General features: G+C 37.2%; 1 protein-coding gene across 1 annotated transcript in view; it reads left to right on the top strand.

The window, feature by feature from the left end:
• The window catches only part of C6 (complement C6), a 55,645-nt gene that overhangs the window by 20,810 nt on the left and 8,835 nt on the right, over positions 1-26,000 (top strand). Inside the window, exons 7-14 of the mRNA XM_048368245.1 lie at positions 484-724; positions 5,902-6,024; positions 13,723-13,889; positions 15,214-15,439; positions 16,456-16,627; positions 16,869-16,980; positions 20,362-20,494; positions 21,652-21,840. Coding sequence (XP_048224202.1) covers positions 484-724; positions 5,902-6,024; positions 13,723-13,889; positions 15,214-15,439; positions 16,456-16,627; positions 16,869-16,980; positions 20,362-20,494; positions 21,652-21,840 — 1,363 coding nt within the window. The remainder of the gene's footprint in view (positions 1-483; positions 725-5,901; positions 6,025-13,722; positions 13,890-15,213; positions 15,440-16,455; positions 16,628-16,868; positions 16,981-20,361; positions 20,495-21,651; positions 21,841-26,000) is intronic.

Below are 26,000 nucleotides of genomic sequence, written 5' to 3'. Positions count from 1 at the left end.
AACCTCTATGTTCAGCACTGTAAACAGACCAGAAAAAATGTTCTAGAATATAAAAAGGGAAATTATGATTTTCTATGTGAGGATGTGCAAAAATCAAGAGACAAAGAGAAAAAGACAAACCATTCAAAAAGCAACACTTACAGAACCATTTGGTGTAAACCAACTGCGCAATTCTTGGAGGGAGAGGAGCAGGGGGAGGGGGAGGGTGAAAAATGAGGGAGGAGGTAACAAGTAGAACAAGAAATGTACTCATTGCCTTTCATATGAATCTGTAACCCCTCTGTATCACACTTTGAAAATAAAGAAAAAAAGATTGAAAATTGTATGATATGTGATAAATTGGTGGTATTTAAAGGCTGAATTTTTCATTTTTGTTACCTTTAATTCTACCTCTCTCTGTCTGTCTCCGTCTCTGTCTCTGTCTCTCTCTCTCCCTGTCTATATCTATTTGTCTCTCTCTCTCTCTTTGCCTCTTTCATTTAGGATTCAAGCTTCATTAGAGTCCATAAAGTGATAAAAGTCTTAAACTTCACAATGCAAGCTTCCAATCTACAGCTTTCTGATGTCTTTCTGAAAGCACTTAACCAGCTGCCTTTAGAGTACAACTCTGCATTGTACAGCAGAATCTTTGATGACTTTGGAACTCACTACTTCACTTCTGGTTCCCTGGGAGGCGTATACGACCTTCTCTACCAGTTCAGCAGTGAGGAGCTAAAGAACTCAGGTATGTTTCCTTCAACCTTTTTTTTTTCTTTTTTTTTTCCAACTGGAATGATAGTATACATTCCTTTATTTCTCCTATTCCATCATTTTAATTATTCTTCTTTAACTTTATTTCTATTTTCTTTCCATAGTGAGATAGAGAGCAGTAAAATTCTCAAGTAAATGAAATAACAATAAAATTTAGAATGAAAAAGTAAAAAATATTACAGACAGCTTCTGTGGTTATGCATAGTATTTGGCCCTACATGTCCTAATATCAAATTCATCCAGTAGGGTAATCTAAAAAAAGAAAGTACTCATCAATACTTGAAGGAAAATAGAGTCTCCTGTAACTAAGTTCTAAAATATAACGTGCTTACAGCTTTTTACAGTAGATCAATTGCAGTCATCTTCTTTTATGAGTTTTAGGTGAAAGTCAAAGACATAACATAAAAGTACAGTTAGGGACTTGACAAGAGCCATTGTCCACATGGGCCAGGTGTACACTACTGGTGAAACTCCAAACCAAGAGCCAAGCACTGTTATATGAGAAAAGGTTATAATGCTGTGTTTCAAGATACAGAGCAGATGTTTTTTCTGCTAAACTAGACATCTTGGTTTCTTACTATTTGGAACTGTCAATATTATCATAATTTAGACCTCTTAATAAATTTGTTTTGAAGACTCCTGTGTGTCATGACTCAGGGTCCTTCTGATTATTTGTCATTTGTTCTTTGAGAACAAAATTAGGAAATGATATAGTAACCGGAACCACATTTACATATGTATCTATAGAAATTAAATAAATTTCTCTATTCACCATCAAACTATTTTACAAAAGAGATTAGGCATCTATTTTAAGGCACAATTATAGTCCATCTCTGGGGTCAAGAGAGTTTCAATCTCTCTTTTCTTATATTTCTTATGGCAAATGTTAATATTTTAATATGGCTACTCTGAGCACTTCCAAATCTTAAGAAATCTCTGTGAAAAATACTTTCAAAAATATTTTAAGCAAAAAGATTTTTTAACTTAGTCTGTTTCCTAAAATCTAAAATATTTATGCTGTGACTGGCTGTCCATACTGTCTCATGTTTCATTTTATTTTTCCTTCTCATTGGAGCAATTCATGAATGATGAATTGATGTCTTCTGCCAGCACAAATAACATCAACACTAATACTGAGCAGAAATGGTTGGGAGAGACTCCTGGCCCTTGATTGAGTTTTATCTTTTCCTTCAGATGAAATTATTCTGCTTACTGCTGCTACAGCCCAGACAACTGTTTCCTATCTGATGAGCATACTCATCATGCATTCAGAACAAATCCTCTAAATGCTTAGAGATCAGATTGAAGAGTGCTTCTTAAATCAGCCAATACTTCAATAGCTGAAGCCCTGAAACCCAAATGAAGAATGACAGACCATACCTGCCCACTATTACATTCTCATCTTCTATCTCTTCTCTCTTTAAATGCTTTTTGTTAGAAAATCATCTTCTGCACTGAACTTGTGGTGAGAAATTATTCACTCAGCTACCCATCTCTTGTTAGATAGGAAACTGAAAACAAATACTCCATATATATAAAGTCAAGAGAGTTTCAGCCATATATATGTGTGTGTGTATGTGTGTGTGTATGTATGTGTGTGTATCCATGTGCACATTCACTGGATAGGGATGAAAGTGGAAATAAATACCCATATACATTCACGTACACATAAATTCAATGGATATATATTTTGATATGCTCACAGATTCTACATAGCCTCTATATGTATGTAGATATACATGATACGTTAAATGACCTTGTTGTTAATATTCATACATTCAGAATATCAAGACGGTGAATAAATATGTATATACATAAATATACTTATGTATAAATACATGTATATATATTCATATATATCCATGAATCACAATAATAATATGACTGTATAATTTAAATTGTCGTTAAAACCTAGCACATTTGTACAGAAATATGTGTTTGTTTCTAATTATATTTGTTTTATCTTTAAGTAGTTGTACAAAGGAGTCACAATTCAACATGTCAATTTACAAGTACAATACTTCTTGTTCAGTATCACACCTTTCATCATTCTCCTCATCCCTCCTCAGTTTTCCTAGTTTCATGGGATATGCATTGAATATTATGACTGAATTCTTGCCCCTTTCTCTTTGTCTACTCCCCTCCTTTTAACATCCCCTTACATGCACAGCTAAAACTTCAGCTTCCTATTATTCATTCTGTAAGTTAGTTGTTCAAATTGCACTATTTGAATTCTCCCCTGAATATACAATACATCAGTCAGTACATTTATGTACATGTACATATGATAATGTATATATTTACATATGTACTTATAAACAACAAGATAGGATTCTCTAATATGTGAACTTGCCTACTCTTGCACACTCTCTAGATGAACATATATTTTCCCTTCCTCTTTCCTGTCTTTCAATTTCTTCTCCTTTTTCACATAAAATGAGAGAATAAATTTAGGTTTTCTTAAGTAATAAGAATTAAACCTTTGCCATTAATTTTATGGGAAAAATGACTTGAATATTTCAGAGTACTTTTTCTCCCTCAAAAAGAATAAAATTGGGCTGGGAATATGGCTTAGCGGTAGAATGCTTGCCTTGCATGCATGAAGCCCTGGGTTTGATTCCTCAGCCCCACATAAACAGAAAAGGCTGGAAGTGGAGCTGTGGCTCAAGTGGTAGAATGCTAGCCCTGAGCAAAAAGGAAGCCAGGGACAGTGCTCAAGCCCTGAGGTCAAGCCCCAGGACTGGAAAAAAAAAAAGAATTAAATTAATTTTTTTTGTTTGCCTTCCTTTATTTATCCCTCTATTGTTCAATATATCCCCCGTTCATGTTAAAACCCTTAATAAACATTGCCATTACTTCAGAAAGCAAGGTGAAACAAATTTCAGAGAAACAGTGAAAATAATAACCAATTAAAAAAGTATTCAAGACAACAATTATTTCAAAATGATTATTTAATTATTCAATTTTAAACTGCTTTAGTTAGTAAGACATCTGCTCTTGATCTGAGGTAAAGACTTATTTATTCCAGTATTTATCAGTATGGCATTCTGAATAACATTATTAACTTACTCAGTCAGAAAAGCTAAGTATGCCACCAAAATATTGATCACAGTACCACAGCAAAGGACCACACAGATGTGAGAGATAAAGTATCATAGTATTAAATACCTGCTCAGCTAATATAGGCAGAGTCTAAGCAGCAATGAGAAGAATATACTAGGGAATACAGAAATTCACCAATTAAGCCCTGACTTTTCTTTTCTTTGTAGTATTTAAGTTTGAATTCATAAGACTCAAAATTGGTAGACTGGTGATCAATCACTTGAACCATGCCTCTGCTGCTTATTTTGGTAGTCCAGGCTGGCTTCATACCTCAGTCCATCATATCTTGGCCTCTTGAGTAGTTAAGATTACAGAAGTGAGCCATCAGTATCCAGCAAAGCCATGATATTTTAATCTCAGTGTTCAATTCCATAAAAGCGATTCATCTTTCCATCTTTAAAGATTTCCATATAGGCCTCAAAGGATGTGGTTAAGTTTAACTTGAGCTAATCTATTGTGTCTAGTTAGCAACTGTTTACATAAAATTTAATTTTCACATATACCTAATAAAAGCTCACAGAAAGAGAAAGAAAAGAAATTATGCAAGATAGATGAATTGCATTCTTAACAAACCTAAAAAATCTGATTGACCCACTGATAGATAATAAAATGATTCCAGAAGGAAAATGAACCACATGTGTTCAAGCTAGACTGAAATAGCCATCTTTTTGTTAAAATCAAAGACACAAGGTAAACAGGAGCTCCTAAAGCCAGTGATTTCTTTTTACTCTCACCTAATAAACTAATAATACATCTTATCAAATATGTCAAACTGTCAAGGAAAGAAAAATAGAAGACAGACATAATTTCCTTCTCCCAGCCTCATCTCTCTGCTATCTGAACCTTCAGTTCCACTATAGCACCATATCCATCAGTGCCTCAAGCTCAGAACACCCTGCTGCCCATTGTAACCTGAAAATCTAAGAATCAGTATTTCACAAGGTACTTCTCTTTAAGATGTTTAAGAGCTGAAATCAATGGCTATATCACTAGTGTGCTTGGTTTTTTTTGCAAGGTAGCTTTCAAATGAGTATCAAAAAGACCTAGACTCTAATTCTGGTGTTTCTAGCAGTGGCTTATAGGCCTATTTATAAAAAGGAAACATTGATTCTCCTCAAATTATAGTACCTGCACTGTGTTCTACTCAGACATAGATTTCTGAGGTCAGCAAGAATGATTATAGGCATTATAGTGGGAGTGACTCAGATGTCAAAAGCTTCAACAAATTGATGCCTAGGGATTTAGTAAAGAATTTCCTGAGCAGTCATCAGTATTCTAATCAGATGACCTGAGCCTCAGCGCAAGAGAGCTTTTCCATGATGTATGATGCTCTGGAGCTCTGGCCAATGGAAGCAGCCCTGGGCAGATGGGAGGAACCTCACAAGGAGGAGACTGAGGCACCATCAGCCTGCCTGGAAACAATAAGGAAAGAACATCAAATACAGACTTACAATCAGCTAGTGAGATAGACTAGCCAGGCAGGATGGTGGGGATTTCACCGATCTGCAAGTCCAAGTTTCTGACATGAAAAGAAAAGGGGTTGGGGATAGGAGCTGAGTGAGTAGGGAAGTCAAGGGGAAGAACCACAGAGAAATGTGAGAACCAGTGTGGTGGTGTGCAAAGATGACCAAGATTCACATTTTCCTTGAAGTGGATTTCAGCCTCACAGAATGCGGCTGTGGCTCAGAAAGCATGCCTTGCCGTGGGGAACAGAACAGAGCATGGTACCACTCGGAGATCCATTTCATCTAGTAGCAACAAGGAGCAGAAAACAGGGAGGGACGATGTTCCAGATGGGCCACGGGACGGGCGGGGGGCTGCTAGGTACTTCTTAAGGCTAGCATGGGAAGAGGAGATGCTACCAGATCGTCTCAGGGGCTATACAGGGTTGTTCTGGGAGTAAAGCTGTCCATGAATGAAAGGGCAGACAGGGATGCATTGTATCCAGCACCAAACATCCAGCTCCAATCGTGATCAAAGCCTCCTGTTTATCTCCAAAGAAATGGTAACCGTGTGTTCTCTAAGATTTGTTTGTATTTCACATCCCAGGTTTAACTGAGGAAGAAACCCGACACTGTGTTCGGATCGAAACAAAAAAGCGTTACTTTTTTGTTACGAAAACAAAAGTAGAACACCGGTGCACCACCAACCGTCTGTCAGAAAAACACGAAGGTAATTGTCCCATCTCAGCAGCCTGCCCATGGGTCTTGTAGCCGCCAGTAATTTAAGCGCCATGCTGCCCACAATGATGGTATTTTTAGCGGTTCATTATTTTAGCTGTCTTCTTCATAACCTCATGTGTTCTAAAGAGAAGGCGCAAATAAAGTGCCATTAGCATTCCTTAAGAGTAGGGATGGGGCTGGGGATATGGCCTAGTGGCAAGAGTGCTTGCCTGGTATACTTGAAGCCCTGGGTTCGATTCCCCAGCACCACATATACAGAAAATGGCCAGAAGAGGCGCTGTGACTCAAGTGGCAGAGTGCTAGCCTGGAGCAAAAAGAAGCCAGGGACAGTGCTCAGGCCCCGAGTCCAAGGCCCAGGACTGGCAAAAAAAAAAAAAAAAAAAAAAAAAAAGAGTAGGGATGGCTAAGATTTTCTTTATCTTTTTCATAGGCTGTTGATTTACTAAATGATGCATTGATTTCTGTCATGGATAGAACTCAATAGCAGGACTCATGAAGTAAATGTGGGTATGAACTAGACATTCTCATTAAGAAACCTACAAAACAAGGATATGAATAAACTATTACCGATTCAATCTGATAAGATTCTGGGAGAGGGTTTCCTTCAGACAGCTATGGAGATGCAATGGGCAGGTAGCAATCCTGAGGAGAAAATCCATCTGCTTTTGTGAAGAGAATTTTTTGAATGCCTGTAAGCCTCCACACTTCTTGTATCCCATCCCCCCCACAAGTGGAAGCCTTCCTTTACAGCCTAACAGGATGGATGTAACAATTAAAGGATGTGGTTTCTGCAGTGAGACCCACATGCTGACCAGCCTTTGCTTTCCTCCTCTCCCAGTTTTGTTCAACAGCATTGCCCTCATCCAGGTCATCCAAGTCACTAACCTGGGTCTTCTTTCTAGCCTCCATATCTAGGAAGTGATAACAAACCTCTTCACCTCCTGAATCCAAGTAGGCTCCCCTTTCTTGCCATAGGCACAACCTCCTCTCATTATTTCCAGCCTCAACTATCAGAGCAATTTCTGGACTGGACTCTTTCCAACTGATTTTTGTGATACAAATTGTCTGTATGATATATCCTATTCATAAAACCCTTGTGCTTTACATATATCACAGTTCCCGGAGGCTTGAAAGGATGAGTGTCTGCCTCATTTCCCCTCATAGCTACCCATTTTTCCAGTCTCCTAAGCAAGTCTTTCTCACAACTATGAGTAACTACTTTAAGTAACATTCTCTTACTCCCTTACCTTGCCTGACTGCTACTAACTCAGACCCTACAAAGGGAAGTAGGAATACAGAAGCTTCAAGGATTTTAAGATTACATTCTCATGAGGAAGGAAAATGAGAAACAAGTAATAATGTTGTATTTACTTTAATAATAAATAATTACAACAGCATAAGAGCACATACACAGTCTACATAGAGGTATCTACGTTAAGTATAAGAAAAAAAGTTGGGCTGGGAATATGGCCTAATGGTAGAGTGCTCGCCTCATATACATGAAGCCCTAGGTTCGATTCCCCAGCACCACATATATAGAAAATGGCCAGAAGTGGTGCTGTGGCTCAAGTGGCAGAGTGCTAGCCTTGAGCAAAAAGAAGCCAGGGACAGTGCTCAGGCCCTGATTCCAAGCCCCAGAAATGGCAAAAAAAAAAAGTTGATTGAGAAGAAAAAGAGAGTAAGAAGGAATATAGCATTGAAGCAAATGATTTAGTAAAATGAATCAAAGAATGGGACAGGGGCTGGGAATATGGCCTAGTGGCAAGAGCGCTTGCCTCCTACACATGAAGCTCTCGGTTCGATTCCCCAGCTCCACATATATGGAAAACGGCCAGAAGGGGTGCTGTGGCTCAGGTGGCAGAGTGCTAGCCTTGAGCGGGAAGAAGCCAGGGACAGTGCTCAGGCCCTGAGTCCAAGCCCCAGGACTGGCCAAAAAAAAAAAAAAAAAAAGAATAGGACAGATTCTATACTAGTTTATCAATAGATTATTTTAGAGTATGAACGCAATAAATCAACAGCTCAGAAAAAATATTAAATGTAATATTTAAAAGAAAAGGGAGGGCTGGGGATATGGCCTAGTGGCAAGAGTGCCTGCCTCATATACATGAGGCCCTGGGTTCGATTCCCCAGCACCACATATACAGAAAATGGCCAGAAGTGGCGCTGGGGCTCAAGTGGCAGAGTGCTAGCCTTGATCAAAAAGAAGCCAGGGACAGTGCTCAGGCCCAGAGTCCAAGCCCCAGGACTTGCCAAAAAAAAAAAGAAAGAAAATGGAGATTTTGAGGATAAAGAGAAAACAAACATTAATAAGCAGTAGCATTATAATTAAAAAACAATCAGATATTGTAAGACAAAATATAATCTTCTCAATATAAAGTCAGCAAAGTTAATCACATATTAGAAAGAACTAAAGAAATTATATTAAGTACAGAGGAAATTTATGTATTAAAACATTTAATGAAAGTAGAGTGACAAATATAATTTCATGCACAGGAATTTTAGACTCCAATAAATGAGAGAAAAACTATATTTGTAAAAGTTCAATATGACGACACATCCCTAAAATAAATTCAGAATTTTTTATTGATTATTTGTACCATACAAGTATATAAAACTTTATTGTAAATTTTGTTAAATTTGCCAAATCCAAAGATTTTAAAGTGTGTTTCACAATTATCTTGGTAGAAAACAGTAAACCAAGTACAAATTCTGGGAGATCTCAGACTTTTCTATATAACAATCTTTGCTGCAATAAGAAGGATTATGTGGACACTTTGTACCATCCTCAAGATGTATAAGTAAACTATTCTATGATTTTTAACAAAAAAAGGAAATGAAGTAATTGTCTCTGAAAAAGATAAAAGTTCCAGAAGGAGAAAAAATGTCCCATAGATAAGAATGTAGGAAGGGAGACATTGATCAAGATATAGATAGATAGGTAGATAGATAGATAGATAGATAGATAGATAGATAGATAGATAGATAGATCGACAGACAGAGTTGTGGAATGACAACTCCTTCCTACCACTACTTAAGATAATAAAAAGAAAAGAATTTTAGAAATCAAAAAGTCCTTATATGGAAATGTAACAGGAAGACTGTGAAATTATGAAAGATTTCTGAGTCTGTACATTCTTGAGTATTTACTGAAAAAAAAAGATGAATTGTAAAAACCCATGTGAGAAAGTGATAAGTGAGAAAAATAGGAAATAATTTGCATATTGATAGATAAGATTTTATTTCCTTAAATGAAACTCAACAAATCTCTCAAATCCCTATTTGTACATGATTAAACTATACATTGACAATGTAAATTAATCCAGTTCTCATGAGTTTCAGTTTTCAGCCAAATATCTAACATCTTCCCTTTTCTCCTTTCTTGCCTCCTGGGGGTAATCTAAATGCACATGTGCATTTGTATGTGATTCTGCTCATGTGCAAACATGTATATAATGTTGGAGGGAGGGTCAAGTACACTAGCACACAATGTTGCTCTTTGCCTTTGCTGCTCTCAGATATGTCATTTTCCTGCTTTGCTTCTTGTTCCTAAGTACTGGCAATCACGGTTCATGCTAGTGAACCTGCCTTGGCTTAGATTACTAGATCTGTACCCTCTGAGTCTTTTTCATGTCAACCAAGGTCAAGTCCTTTCATGTCAGTGATCTTCCATGGTAGCAACCCTGGTAGCAACCTTGCCCTCTTCAAGGTTTAGAAAACTCTTGACTCTTTTTTTGTACATATCACAGCCAAGAATGAGGGCTATTAGGGCCACTCAAGGGACCACTGTGTGGCTGCTATGTTTGATATGACAAGTCTTGGGAGTCACATTCTACTAGGAAAGCTTTGGATAGAAATGTATGTGTGCTTCTATCAGCTTTCACTTGCATTACCATGATTCCCAAGGTTCTCAAGTGCTACAGGTCTAAACTCAAGAATTCACTATGTCTAAATCTTAGTCACTGCTTTCCAATAGTCACCATTCTCTCCACTGCTCAGTAGTCTTTTCTAATTCTCCACAGAAAAATAGGTCTTATATTATTATACATTTTTACTATTTTGCGATCAATATTGTAAATTTTATGTTCTGAGTCCAAGCAGGATCAACTCTTTTTTAAAAGTTAAATGTAAGAATTCTTTTAAGTTTTTAAAATCTGAAGAATTTCTTTGCTCTCTCTTAAGAGCCTGGCCCTAGACATTGAAAACTATGGCTTTTCAATCTATGATTTCTGGCTGGAATTACAAAACTGTACCTGAGAATACAGAATCCAAAGTGTGACTCCTTTTCTCTCAGTATTCTCTAACTCATGATTGTGCATATGAAAAGCCCATTATGATGCTTGAATTATGAGAGGGATGATAGAGGTTAAGAATTTTAAAATACCTAGAAACATTAATATTCAGGTAGTAATCTAATAAATAAATATAAAAATAAGCAGTAAATATGCAGTGGGAAGAGATGAGAATAAAATCATTTAATAAAAAAACTAATACTGAATAAAGGGAATAAGGATTATTTTTTTCCTGAATTGTTTAAATATGTAACATATTAAACATGTAATACTTCAAAGCAACAAAATTCTTTTGTTGAAAATCCAGAAGCCTTAACCTATTACCACTTCCATCATTACTCATAAATAGCAGTCTGCCTTCTCATCGGCTCTCACTGCAGTCTATGCTTATAATACCATAGTGCTTATGACACGACTCTACCTGTTCTGCTAAGGTGGAACCAAGTTTAGGATGCCTACCCAGTCTTTATATTTTATGCATTTAACACCATTCCCAGCATATTATTAGTATTTAATTAAGTGTACTCCAGTAAACATATTGAATGATTGAAAGAAAAAAAGTAAGTCTTAAGTCTTTCAAACAACCTAGGTACCATGTGTCACGTGTGTGAAGTTTTAATTCTCACAGCCACCCCATAGGTCTGATACAATTACTACCCTCATTGTATGAACAGGCAGGCAAAGAAAGGTGATGTTAGTGAACCTATGAGTATCCATTTGGCTTAGGCATAAAATGATGACCCAAAGCTGTGGAAACTGGTTTGGTCTATACTAAACAGGACCTGCATGCCTTTGCTAAAATTTTTGGACTTAATCCTATTAAAGGATTTTCACTATCCTACTTCCAGTCTGCATGGTTTTAATAGGTATTAAGCATGACAGAATTATATTTTTAGATTCAAGAACTCTCATTGTGTCAGAGTGAAAGGGAACTTCTCAATGCTTTTTAACAATAAGCCAGTATGGTACACGATTTCCCCACATATATTACTTACCAATACATTGTTATCAATATATAGAAATCTGCAGATTTGGTATTGATAGAACACTTTGCTAGAGTCAGCTGGAAAACAGTAAAAAAATAAAAATTAAACAACTAGGTAGAGGAATAAAATGCCATTAATGGGTATTATTAATGCTTATGATGTAAGAAACATGTTGAGCATATATTTAAAGTTGACCACTTGGCTTAAAATTTGGTCCCAATATTGATGACTTATGTGAACAACATCAAGAGTTTAATCTTTCTTTGCTTTGGGCCTTCAAATGTAAACAATACTATTTATTTCACCTATGAAATCTTTGTCAATGTATTAAATAGTATAGTAGTAGTATAGTAAAAACAACATGGGTCCTATGTTAAACATGAGTTCATATCAGATATTATCTTGCTCAAGTGATACACATTTAAAATATATAACGTGGGAAACCAGTAGTAGAAATTTAAAAATAGTTTTAAATCAATACTTTACAAAAAATGTATTAGAAGATGATCATCATAAAGGGGAACTGAAGAAATAAAATTTAAGATGTAAGTTCTCACTGCATACATGGTAAACCTTTATTAATTGATGTATGTTGGCAAAATGTGGAGATACTCAAACTGATTGTAGGACACAAATTTAGGGAAAAATTGGAAACTGATAAGTCTACTAAAATAGAATATTATAATATACATGGATGTATATGGACATCTGTATCTATATCTAAAATGTATGTATAATATAATATATAATGTATATCATATATAATATACATAGTGTAGTATACATTATATAATTGTATATTATATATTCATAATGTCCATAGCTTGATGACATCAGTTGTACTCTGTGAATACACAATAGAAATATACACAAATATGTAGAGAAATAACGTAAGATAGTACTTAGGAATAGACATAGGGATTACACTTGTAATCCCAGATACTCAGAGGTCAGAAATAAGGAAGATCAAGGTTTGTGGTCAGCCTGCACAGCAAACAAAGACCCCATTTCAACCAATACAGCTGTGTGTTATGGTACATGCCTGTGATTCCAGCTTCTCAGGAAGTATAAATAGGAGGCTTGGCTGAACAAAAATGCAAGACTCTATTCAATAGGTAACTAAAGCAAAAAGAACTGAGGATGTGGGTCAGGTGATAGAGTGCTTGCATAACAAATGGGCTTGAATTCAGGCCCCAAGACCAGAAAAAGAAATCTAAAGGTATGTTAGGTATACCAGGCATGATAGAACATGCCCACAATGCCTGCACTCAAGAGGAAATGACAAGTTTGTGACCAGTATAGCTATACTTCAGGACTCAGTCTCAAATGAAATCAGAATTCATTCTCACTGTTTTTGTTTTTGTTTTTTCAGGATCCCATCTATGCCTATCACACCTAACCCTACTAGTATCAATCTGTTTCTGAACAGTATGGTATCTGATAAATATCAACTACATAACAGAGCCAAGTGTCAGTGTATGGCATACTGGCAGATTCTATCTTCTCTAATATCTAAAGTTTTCTTCTTGTTCCCCTCATCTCCTTCCTGGAGAGAATATTTCACCCACTCTTCTATTTATCCAGCACTATCTTTTGAATTTCTGAATAATAGTTATGTCTAACTCTTCCTGACATTCCAAAATTAACACTGAAATAATGCTATTAGCTATCATCCTAACACTTTTTTTCTTAAATTTCTTACTACAGTTTCCTATTATTCAGTTACTACTCATAGTAATTAAAGTTGCCATTAGTTAGTAGGTATTGTTTTGAAATTTGTATAAAAATTATGTAAGATACCTCAGCATCAAATATCATAGCATCAAAAGAAACACTTCTCCAACTCTAAACTGGAAATTTAATTTTTTATTCTTATATTGAATGCATTCTTTCTTTTCTTCTTATCTGCACCCATAAGTTTCTAGTATGGCAATTGATTGATTCAACATCATAAACTATAGCTTATGTCATTCCAGGGGCCCAAGATTTTGGCTTATGTAAGTGAAACACTGGGCAATTGGCAAATAGCAAAAGGTAGAGTAGTATTTACCTCTGCATAGCCATATGTTCTAGGACAAATTACTTTCAGCCTCAATATCTCAATATTTAAATTCATACATATTTCTTAGGATTGTTGTAAGAACTACATAAGATAATAGGTGTCAAGTGCCCTGTATGTGCCACAAGCTTGGTAAATATCTGGGATAATGCCATGACCAGCATTTCTATTACTAAACTCCAGATAGGAATGAGGAGGATTTTTTTTTCCCCCACAGCTTTCTGGTTAGACTACATGTTTGAAACATCTGCCTCTCTTTATCTTTTTCTCTCTCTCCTCTGCAAATAGGCTATTCCATAAAGTATGAATTTTCAGTACAATTAAGTGAGTAATTCTCTTGAAACATGTTCCAGGTTCACTTTTGCAGGGAGCAGAGAAATCCATATCACTGGTTCGAGGAGGCAGGAGCGAGTATGCAGCAGCCTTGGCATGGGAGAAAGGGAACTCTGGTCCAGAGGAGAAAGTCTTTTCAGAGTGGTTGGAATCAGTGAAGGAAAATCCCACTGTGATCGACTTTGAGGTAAGATTATTAAGTACCAAGGGCAAGGGAGTTGAAGCATTTGTTTTCTAGCAGCCCAAATTGCATTTCATATGATTCCTTTTCCATTTTCTTCTCAGGTGATAAAAGAAATGCCTTTCTTTAATATGCATGCCCAATGTGCCCTTTTTAAAGATCTTAGACTGAACATATATTGCACTTGCTATTCAAACAAGCATTCTAATATAGTATATAGAATTCCTAGCACACATGATTGGTGAGAGAATTTAGTGAGTAAATAGTTCAAATTTTCTGGCAGTCCTGCTCATTATTCCTTAGATACATGTACTTTCTGTGTTTTCCTTGTTATTTTTTTTATTGGATAAACATTCCAAGATCTTCATTTATAGCTCTGTTGCATATAGGGGATTTTTAGATCCATTTGATTTCCAGTTCCTATCATCATTGATTCAATTGACCAGTTGCAAATTTTTTGAGATTGCATTGAAAAGGTAATTTTTGTTATTTATGAAATACCTTGCCCACATATCAGTTACATTAAGTTTAGAATCATGTTTACATACAATTAAATTTTAAAGTGTTCCAAAGATCCATTGTATATATTTCAATAAAATAAAGACAAAGGTGTTCAATCAGAATCATTCATGAAGCATGAAAAGATAATGAATTCCATGGATTATGTTAGGAAAATGAGACCTGGATGCCAATCTGGGCATTTTTAAATCATACACTAGAGATGCTGATCATTACTTTGGGATTTTATAGAGTTAATAGAATAAAAACTCTTTCTTTTGTTACTTGTAGCGCCATTATTTGTTATTATAATTCGATTCACCTAACCTGCAAACTCACTTCTCCGTTTTTAACCATCCCACATTTTCTTATCTGATGCTACCAAATGCCAATACTATCCCAGGAGAGTGGAGGAGAGAGAATAAGCATGGCCTGTCTTCATCCTCTAGATGTCTTTGCTTGACTAAACTTAATATGGTTTTAGTAGACTATTAATGAGCTTTAATAAGTCTAGGCCAACTATTGCAGTATTTTGGTGTATGCACTTGATGGTTGATAACATAATGTAAGTCCAAGAAAGTAACACCCGGCATAAAACTTACTTCAAAGCAGAACCAAGGAGAAAGTAAGTTCCATGCATATCACCTGCTCTTGGGTACAAAATTTTTCTCCATTGGTTCAACAGACTGTGAAACAAGATTCAACCATCATTTCTTTGAAGGAATTTTCTTTCTAAGGTGTATCTTCCATTCTGTGATGTAGGCAGTGACGGCACAATATTGCCATAGGGGATGTGACTGAGCTCAGCCTCCTGTCTGTCATCTGCCCTTAGCTTGCCCCCATCGTGGACTTGGTGAGAAACATCCCCTGTGCAGTGACCAAGCAGAATAACCTGAGGAAAGCTTTTCAAGAATATGCAGCCAAGTTTGACCCTTGCCAGTGTGCTCCGTGCCCTAACAATGGTCGTGCCATGCTCTCTGGGACCGAGTGTGTGTGTGTGTGCCAGAGTGGTACCTATGGTGAGAACTGTGAGACGCGCTCTCCGGACTACACATCTAGTGAGTATCAGTGGTGGGTGTGAGCCAGGCAACGTTTTTCTCTCTACATTTGCCCATTTAAATAAAGCAATGCTGAACGCAACCTCTGCCTTTTGCAAACTCACAAGGAAAATAAATCTTGAAAACTGCATGCTCTAGGGCCAGGAATAGGACTCAAAATTGGTAGAGTGTTTGCCTAGCAAACACCAGGCTCTGAGTTCAATCCTAGGTAGAAAAAAAAAAAAGTAGACTCTCAAGTCCAAAAACGTTGATGTTAGTTTTGCTTGCAACTTACCAACTACATGACTTTGGCAAAGATATGTAACCTCACCCTGGTGTAGTCTGCTCATCCATAAAGTAGGCATGATACTAGTATTGATCCAAGGATTTTAAATGTGTATAGTTGTTCATATGTTTTCATGACAGGCAAGTGAAGAATACACAGCACAATGCTTGTAACCTTACATAAAATATATTACCAAATAAATATATGATGGTGATATTATGAAATGTGAGTGTATTATAATGTATAAGGAGGATGGTTTGGTAGGGAAAAATCAAATCACTAATAAAGTTATCATATAAAGCCAAGTGATGTTCATAATTGCCTCCAATTCTCCTTAGAAGAAGATGGAATATGGAAGAGAGGTCTGTGTTCTACTATCTTTCAAAATGTAATTAAAATATAGTCTGTGAGAAGATATTTTTATGTATATGTATATTGGTACATACAAATACAAACATATGTGTGTACATACAACTAGATAGAGATCAGTATAATGCAGACATAGATATACTTGCTGATGGTGAAAATGGTACATGTGGGTATTTTATTCATCCCAGAAAAACAGAAAAAGGAAATCAGATAGGTATCAGATTTCTTCCACAAATAATTTCTTTGAATCTTCACTGTAACGATCTAGTATTTCACAAAGCAGGTAATACAACAAAAATACAAGGAAACCATACTCTCCTGGCTTCAAGCCCCAGTGTTTTCAGGTGTGTCATGACTGTGGGTGGCTCTTCCTCTGTTCCAGGGGCGGTAGATGGGAACTGGGGCTGCTGGTCTTCCTGGAGTGCATGCAATGCTGCCTATAAAAGATCAAGAAACCGCAAGTGCAACAATCCTGACCCCCAACAAGGAGGGAGACCCTGTGAGGGGGAGGAGAGGCAAGAAGAGGAGTGCACATTTTCCATAATGGAAAATACGTAAGGCTGGGCATGAGAGGAAAATGGGTTTATATATTTATCATCTTACTGCTACATAAAACTAGTAATCCCGTTGCTAAAGAAACAATCATAAATTTACATATGCCAACCCAGCATATAAGTGAAGTGTTGAATTCGCTGCTACCCTTATTTAAGTAATGCCTCATCTTATGCATACATGTACATGTATGTACATGTGTGAGCATAAATGTGTATGCACATATGTATCTTTCCCTTTTAGAGGGCAGCCATGCATCAGTGATGATGAAGAAATGAAAGAGGTAGACCTTCCTGAGACAGAAACAGATTCAGGATGTTCTCAGCCAGTTCTTCCAGAAAATGCATTTATCTGGGTAAGCACCCTGGCCTTCACTTATGATTTGAAGTTCAAGAAGGAAAAGTAAAAAGAACCCTTGACTTTGATTAGTGAAAAAGAAGGTGCAAAGTATGGAGTTTCTTTTCAGAGCTATTATATGACTTTTCAATTCTGATCATTTTTTAATTGGTTTAAAAAATACAAAGTAACATCTACAAATACTAACCAGGTTTTTGTTTTGAATTCTCTGGACATATCTTCATGCTTGGTTGCTAAACCAAAGGGAGATGGTCACTTGTGTTCCTTATACCAAGCAGGCCTAAGAGAATGATACATTTGTATGAATGGAGAACAGAATTTCTGCATAATAAAGATTTGATCAACTTGTAAGAATCTACATCTAAGATACATTTATTTATTTCTGAGTCTTTGTAAATGAATGCCCTTCTCCAAGGCATGTTCTCAGAGAGAGAAATCAGACATGGGCACAGTCACTAGAGGTGTTAGGTCAGTGCTTGTATTATTTGATTAGAAATCTGTACAACACTGAAGCAGTCAATATGCTTGTGCTATTCTTTCAATTTCTTTGTTTTTTTTCTAAAATACAATATGCTTCTATGCTTTTCATTAAAATTGAATATTTACTGTTAAACTGCCTTGTGGCTTTAAATATGAGTCTCTCGGGAGGTACATCATGTTACAAATTGATCACAGAGGCATGCTCCTTGCCCATTCCAATCCATTTTATATTTTTTAAACTTGCTAAGACATTAAAATTAATCTATATAACTAATATTTATGGTGAAAGATCAATAACACTCCATTTTCTTTTTTAAAATTTTTTATTGTCAAACTGATGTACAGAGAGGTTACAGTTTCATACGTTAAGCATTGGATACATTTCTTGTACTGTTTGTTACCTCCTCCCTCATTCCCCCTTACCCCTCTCCCTTTCCCTTCCCCACCCCCATGAGTTGTTCAGTCCATTTTCAAAGAGTACCACATAGCTATCCATGAGCCCTAGTCTGAGCTAATGTGTTTTTCCTATTCATCTATCTTCTGCCCACATTAAAAGTACCATTAAAAGGGGGTTCAGGGAGGAAGTATTTTAGATGGAGATAATTTCATTTAATCTTCATTACAGAGCAGGAATTTTCAAAGGCTTGTGAAAGCATAGAGTATGGGCTACTGATCCCAGTTTCTGAAAGACCCCAAACATCCATATTTGACAAATTCCCAAACAGTACTCATTCCCAAACAGCACTCGTTCGGCTCCCAATGAGGAGTAAATTTTTTTTTCTGCAACAGGGAGGGGGAGTCAGAAACAATGCCCCAAAGGTCAAATCCAGCTTGCTATCCTTAAAAAAAGTAAGAATTTATGGAAACATACTTGTTATCATTTGTTCACATGCTGTCTTTAGGGAACATTTTTCACACAATAATCACAGCAGTGAGTAATGTGACAGATACCTTACAACCCTGTAGCTTGCTATCCAGGGTTTGTTTTATTTTAGAAAAGATTTTCTGATTTCTACCTTTAAAAATTAGTATAGGTAGAAAGAAGAGAGGAAAAACGCAGGGCAGAACTTGAATAATGGCATTAATCCATTCATGAATTCCAAAAAAAAGCAGATATACCTAACTCTAAGCTGGGCAGTATACTGTTACACACAAGTTACCTGGGCAATGATGACACAATTCCTGGCCCATAAGCAAGTGGCAATGACTTGAAAGAAAGATTCCTTATTTAGTCAATCTAGCACATTGGTTGGTTTCAGCTTGCTGATTGCAACACACTCTTGTAGCTTCTTGCCACTAGGCCATATCCCCAGCCCCTCTTGTAGCTTCTTAAGAGAGATAAAAAAGAGAGAGAAAATAAAAGTTCAAGACATAGGGAATGCATTAAAAACTATACAAATCTAAGTAATATTTCTCATTAGTCCATTTTCCTTATAATGAGAGGCATACCAGGAATAACTAATAATGGGGCAAGTTTTTAGATCTATGAAACCTTTCAGAAGACAAATTTAATCATGTGGACAAATAACAACAGAAGTTAACAATTGGGCATTTACCTCCATTAATATTCTTAACTTCAGTCCTCAAAGAATAATTTCTTTGCCAAGGCTTGGTACTCTTCTCCCTGTTGACAAGAAAAACAAGCATTATATTATATTACATTGTATATTATTATGTTTTATATTATATTACTAGTCCTCCTATAAAAGGATAGTGCATGGCATACCTTCAAAGAGCTATTAATGCCTTCGTAACGATTGGTGAGAGAGATACCTGGTTGTGGCACTGCACTCCAATGTCAGGGAGCAGGCTGTGGAATGTGATAAACATTAGAACAATGGAGAGTTGTACAATGGAGAGCACCCCTAGAGCTGAAAGACCTGCTTATCCAGAAGCTGGAGAAGCCATGTGGTTTTCACAGCAGTGTTGTGTATGAGCTGGGTCTTAAGAGAAAAGGAAAGAGAAGGTGCGGGAGTAGAGGAAACCATCACGTGAAGAAATAGAGTCACGGAAGAGAATATTAGGTTCAAAGAATGGTGGGTAGCTTGTTTCACTAGAACATAGGCTTCAAAGGAAAAGATGGACTTCAAAGGAGAGAAAGGAAGGTAAAAGAGGACAAAACTAACACTTCAAACTAAGAGACAGAAAATTCATTTCCATCTTGAAAAATTTTAGTAACCCCCTATAAATATAGTGGTACCTCATTATCCACTAAGTAGAGAAATGTATGATAATAAAGTTTACTAGAAAATGAGCAATGTTTTAAATGATTTATAGTCAAATAATCACAATAACAATGGTATGTGTTTATTGTATAGGCAGGATATGTTATTCAGTTTATAGTCACACAACTGAAATGACATGGTTTGTCTATTCTGTCATCAGTAAAGCATCTCATATGTAACAAAGAGCAAGTTTCTAAGTAAAAAGAATATAAGAAAACTTGGTGAGGGTGGCTTATGCCTGTAATCCTAGTTTCTCTGGAGGCTGAGATCTGAGAATCACAGTTCAAAGCCAAGCAGGGAAATCTCTGAGATTCTTACCTACAAAAATGTCAGAAGTGGAGCTATGGCTCAGGTGTAGGGTGCTAGCAAAAAAAAGGGTGACAGTCCCAGGCACTGGGTTCAAACCCCAGAATGAGAACACACACACACACATACACATGCGCACGCGCACATGAATACAAGCAATTTAGAGCGTAAATATGCAAAGCTGACTAAAAACATGGCTAAGAAGTCTGGTGCAGACGAAAGGAGAGAATTTGGGGAGGTTCTTGGGAGCAAAATTTGAGAAACCTGTAGCAGAGTAGGATAGAGGGGTGATGGAATCTACCATCCAGGGTGATGCTTAGGACTGATTGTTCCTCACAGTAATTTTCTGGGTTCTGTCTTAATTCTAGCATGAAAAGAAACTGTACTCCGCTGGGGAAGAAATAGAAATTTCATGCCATACTGGATTCAAAGCTGTTGGGTACCAGTACTTCACATGCTTACCTGACGGGAGCTGGAGGCGAGGAGATGCGGAATGTCAACGTGAGCGTGTCAACTAGAAATAGAGCAACAAACTATCACACCCTCAGATCAATGTGTTTTCCTATTTCTTAGTAACTATGGGGAAAAAAGGTTTCAAGCATCAGTTAATGAAGCTGATTTTCTAAAATTGAATTTCAAAACCTCTCTACATGACAGCATTCCTGCCCCAGTATATTTTCCTCTTCCACACAGTTCTGTGAAACATGCTCTTACAAAGAAATCCAGGAAGGCCGTACCTAGACACAGATATCTGACTTGTCTGATGTAAAAATTGGTGCAATTCAATGTCTTCCAACAATAATGCTGAATCTCTTTGTGGAGCAGAAGGCAGAAGTAGGATTTTCTGTGAGATACAGTTTTCTCAGGGCATTTTGAGGCATGTTTGCATCCTTTGCTGAAAAAGCAGCAAGTGAGCTTGTAGACTCTGCGCATGTGAAAGGGAGAAAGAGAGAGAGAGAGCGAGAGAGAGAGAGCAAGCGAGCGAGAGAGAGAGATTGTGTGTTTCAAACAAGGTTCAGAAAGAGACCCCTAAGATTCCATTGGGGGCACGTGGAAGCCCACTTGTGACCAAATATCAGTTAGAATGTCCTGTTTCTTAGTCACTCACAATATGGTAACTTGCTTTTGGGAAAATATAAACGAAGAGGAAAGGAAATTATTTCATCAAAGGTAAATATCCCCAAAATGTACTGGAAGTTTGCAAATCAGGTTCTTCAGGCAAGGAACCTCCGATATCAAAACTAAAAGGAGTTTTTTCAGTCTGAGGAGTCTCTTAGCTTTTCTAATCAAAGAAATACCAAAGCTAAACATAGCCCCCCCCCCCCCCCTCAAATCTTGTTACCGTACCTCTTGGATCACATAATACTGGACTCTGTGGGTTGTGTGCTCTGTTCACTCGACACCTGGCATGTTGTGGGCTGGGAATATGGCCTAGTAGTAAAAGTGCTCGCCTCATATACATGAAGCCCTGGGTTCGATTCCTCAGCACCACATATATAGAAAAAAAGCCGGAAGTGGAGCTGTGGCTCAAGAAGTAGAGTACTTGCCTTGAGCAGGAAGAAGCCAGGGACAGTGCTCAGGCCCTGTCCAAGCCCCAGGACTGGCAACAAAAACAAAACAAAACAAAACAAAACACCTGGCATGTTGCTTTCCTCCAGGGACAGAGTGCCTCAAGCCCGTGGTTCAAGACGTCCTGACGCTCACACCATTCCAGAGAACATACAAACTGGGTGAATCCATTGAGCTCACCTGCCCCAAAGGCTTCGCTGTGACTGGGCCGTCAAGGTTCACGTGCCAGGGGGATTCCTGGACACCCCACATCCCAGCCTCATTGACCTGCAAAAAAGGTGAGTGGCCCTGGGTACTGCAGATTCTACTGTACTTCGCCGTCTCCCAGATAGGCAGCACAGCTTCTCTGGCCACGCTGTTTCTCCACACCCTTCTGGAAACAGAAGAAGCTGCTAGAAGGCTAAATTCAATTTCGCTTTGGGTAGATGATTAGGCTGGGTAGAAAAGAGTTATTCATCAAAGGGAGGCCTTTCAACTCTAGAGGGTGAGTTCCGCTTCCTTTTTCTATACATTACGTTACTATTTAGAAGGAATGCAAGATTTCTTAGCTAACAAAATCAGAAATGATGGTTAACTGAAATATGGTCCATGTGCAGACACATAAAAAGCAACAAATAAACTGTAAAATCTATGTAGATACAATACATATATAAAATTTTGACTGAAAAAAAAACAGAAAACACGTCACTAGGTGTCTTATTACTGCCTGAAATAAGAATTTTATGATGCTCTTTGAGTAAAACTGGCTCCATTCATTATCTCTATTTCCCAATCTCAGATTCTCTAAATCATAGTTTTAACTCAGAGTGATGTACCTCTTTTAAAATGCACATGTAGCTCACCCCCAGACACTGAAATCATTATGTAGGAAAGGATCTGGGTTTCATATTGGTTCAAAAACTATCCTAGAAAGCATTTTGAATGTTTTTTTTTTACCACAAAGAAATAATACTTGTTTGAGGAGATAGATTTGAGCCTTGAATAATGGCATACATGTATCAAATACTACACAGACACTTCACAAGTGTGTATAATATTTATGTATCAATTTAATTTTTAATTAAAATAAACAAAAACTCTCTTAGCCACCCAAATATTTCCATAAAGATGAATTGTAATTATGAAGAGAAAATAATCTAAAAAATAGTTTTGAACAAACTGACTAGGAAACACTTTTGAATTTTCATATATTTTTCCTTAATATTTTGGTAGCCTCAACCATATCTAGTTGATTTGTTTTTACACACCACTGTCACTTAACTTATTAGAGTGTTCACCTTAATTGTAATACAAATAGCTCTACCTTTTGTCCTTTATTTTATCATTTTATATATTGGATTGATCTATTTTGGAAGATGGATGGAAATGGAGATGATCATGTTAGGTGAAATAAACCAGTCCCACATGACAAGAATTCCCTATTTCTCTTATTTGTGGGAACTGGAGGGGAAAGAAAAAAAAAAGTCATGGAAGTGAAAGGGAGGCTACTTGGGATTTGGAAGAGGATGGGAAAGAGGGAAGGAGGGGCAAACATCACCACAGTACTTCATGTGTGGAAATTTAATAACAAAAGAAAGGGAGAAATCCTCTTGAACAGTAATAGTAATTGATGAAACTATATAAAAAGAGGTCTGGTGGGAACTGATGGAAACTTTAGGTTAATATTGTATCTTGGGTTCACCAGGGTTCAGATTGTAATAATAAATGATAAATACTATGAAAGTTTGGGAGCTGAAACAATCAGAAAATTAACTTGCTTTGGACATTGTGGATGGAGTCTTCAGCATAATGGCATATGTATTCACACACACACACACACACACACACACACACACACACGTCGTTGGATAAGAAATTGAAGTTATAACCCAAACTGAGAGATATAGAATATCCTGTACCTAGATAAGGAAAATAAACATTTCAATGATTTTATCTCTAATATTAACAAACTGTTAGGAGAATTAAAGAAAGAAAAGACAATAACCTATAAAACTGGACACAAGAAGGTAACAAGACCTTAGGCTCACATGTGACCAGGAAATACTCTTTTTTAGATAAACTTTTAGATATTTTTTGATAAATATTTTTAGATAAATATGCATATGTATTTATCTAAAAATTATATAATTATCACAAAGTAGTTGTACAAAGGGGTTTAGATTCAACATGTCAGTTTGTGAGTAAAATGCTTAGTGATTAATGTCATTTCTTTCATCCTTTTCCCCCATCTCTCCCCACAAAATACTCTTACTTCTTTCAAAATGGAAAGTTTGCCCCCACCCCAGGAAGAAACAAAATTCTGCCATTATTTTCTATCTGTGCTAAACTCCCAAAGCACCCCAAGCAGATTGACTTGCCCTCAGCACCTCAAAGGTTCATGAGTATTGTCACTTTCAGACCGCCCCTGAGTGCCCTAGGTTATGTGGGCAGCTCAGTACCAGCACTTGTTTCAACCTGAGGCTTCAGGGGGGAAGGAAAACACATTCCATGTGATTGCAACCATGTTCAACCAACGTTTGCGGCCCCCCAGGCGGGGGCCCCACTTGGGTTCACAAGTGGTGGCATGCGCTGGGCCCTGGGGGCAAGGCGGCGCGAAGGGGGGGGGGGGTGTCCTAAAGGCCCCAAATTTCCGACAAAAAAAAAGAAAACAGAGTAATTGGAGATATTTAGAAAAAGGAAAACTAAGAGTTCTGATACATGATACAGCAATAAGTAATTTGGTTGGATTTCCTACAATTACCAGTGCAAAGATACAAAAAAAAAAAAAAATTGGAGGAGTTTTTTCTGGATGCATGGAAAGTTTGCTTGTCTTATGTGATTTAAAAAAAACTGCTTTGAAAGACACAAAGAAAGGTTTTCTGCTCTTGTTATTGATGTTTGTTAAGCTTGGAGATTCGGTTAAGTTCTGCTTGTTGTTGGCTAAATCCTGTTTTCTGTAGCATTGACCACGTGGTGGGCAATAGATTCAGTTTTAGCAAGCTCCATCTTGGTTCCCTCAAGGTTCCAAAAACTCTTGGAGGTGGAGTCCACCCATCCTCCAGGTGATGGGTGTGTTGAATTCCTAGAGGCTTCTTTGTACCACTTAAAGTTGATTATCTTTGGGCCAAAAAATGTGGAGATTTATTTACAAAATGAAAAGAATCATAATTATATGTAAAAAGAAGGAAAGAAAGAAAAGGATAAGAAAAGGAAAGGGGAAGGGAGGGGAGGGAAGGAAAAGGAGAGAGAAGGGAAGGGAAGAGAAGAAGGGAGGATAAAGACAATCCCATACTAAGGTAAATCTCAATAACATGGCCTAATCAGAACTACAAGTTTATGAAGGTTCTAAGCCAAATTTCAAAAGAGGTTCATTAAGAAATGGAAATAGCCATCAAGAAGAAAACATAACTATTTTCAGTCCTTAGCATGATCTCTAATATGAGACTCTTTCTTCCCCTTATTAAATTCTTCACCTAATAGGCTAAAGAGAAAGTTTGAGTAGAAATTCTCATTCTGCCAGGTGATTTGTTGAGTATCTAGATATGCCTGCTTACTTCCTCCCATGACAATTAACTTGCCATTCTGGCCCTGTGGATGCTTGATAAGTTAGATCTAAAGCAAGGAAGTTTGTTTCATGCAATAAGCTCCAGATGTCAGTTCTAGGTCCAATATAACTAGTCTAAAGGTTCTTTGGGCATGCCTCAGGTTTCTCTGTACATATAATATACCCTAAGTGACATTTGCTTCTTTCCTTTTCTCACATGCATACTCTCTAGTTCCTCATCTTTGTTCAACTAACATTTCCTTAGAGATTCCTTACTTTTTCCACTGGCTTTTCTGGTATACAGTATATAAACCATGCTCCATGTCTTTTCTTCATATCTCCTGCAACCTTTTGTTATAAGTTGTTAGGTTATTTGATTAATGAATGTTTCCACTGTCTCAAGAGTCTCAAATGTGTCCACCTCTCTTCAATTCTACCTTTGAAATTTTTGCACAGCGTACCACTCCTTTTTCCTGGATTACCATAATTCTACACTCCCTCTTCTCTCCCTACTTAGCTTCATGAGAAAGGGACCCTTGCTGGATCTTTTCCTGCCTTTCCCTCCACACCTTGTTCCTTCCCATCTCCTTGCTTTACTCCCTCTCTCCTTCTCTTCCTCCATTCTTCAGTTATTTTCCCCTTCCTTTTCCCCCTATAATATCCAAATGTTTCTTTTCAAACCTATCTGGGGCAGCCTTTTGTTCATGTTAGGATATGTAATGGTAGAATTTTTTTTGTCAGTTTTTTTTTTTTTTTGTTTTTGTTTTTTTTTTGGCCAGTCCTGGGCCTTGGACTCAGGGCCTGAGCACTGTCCCTGGCTTCTTCCCGCTCAAGGCTAGCACTCTGCCACTTGAGCCACAGCGCCGCTTCTGGCCGTTTTCTGTATATGTGGTGCTGGGGAATCGAACCTAGGGC

The sequence above is a fragment of the Perognathus longimembris genome, chromosome 19 (assembly GCF_023159225.1).
Source record: "Perognathus longimembris pacificus isolate PPM17 chromosome 19, ASM2315922v1, whole genome shotgun sequence".
Lineage (NCBI taxonomy): Eukaryota > Metazoa > Chordata > Mammalia > Rodentia > Heteromyidae > Perognathus > Perognathus longimembris.
Note: the sequence above shows the minus strand (reverse complement) of the source record. Positions and strands in the feature narration are given on the sequence as shown.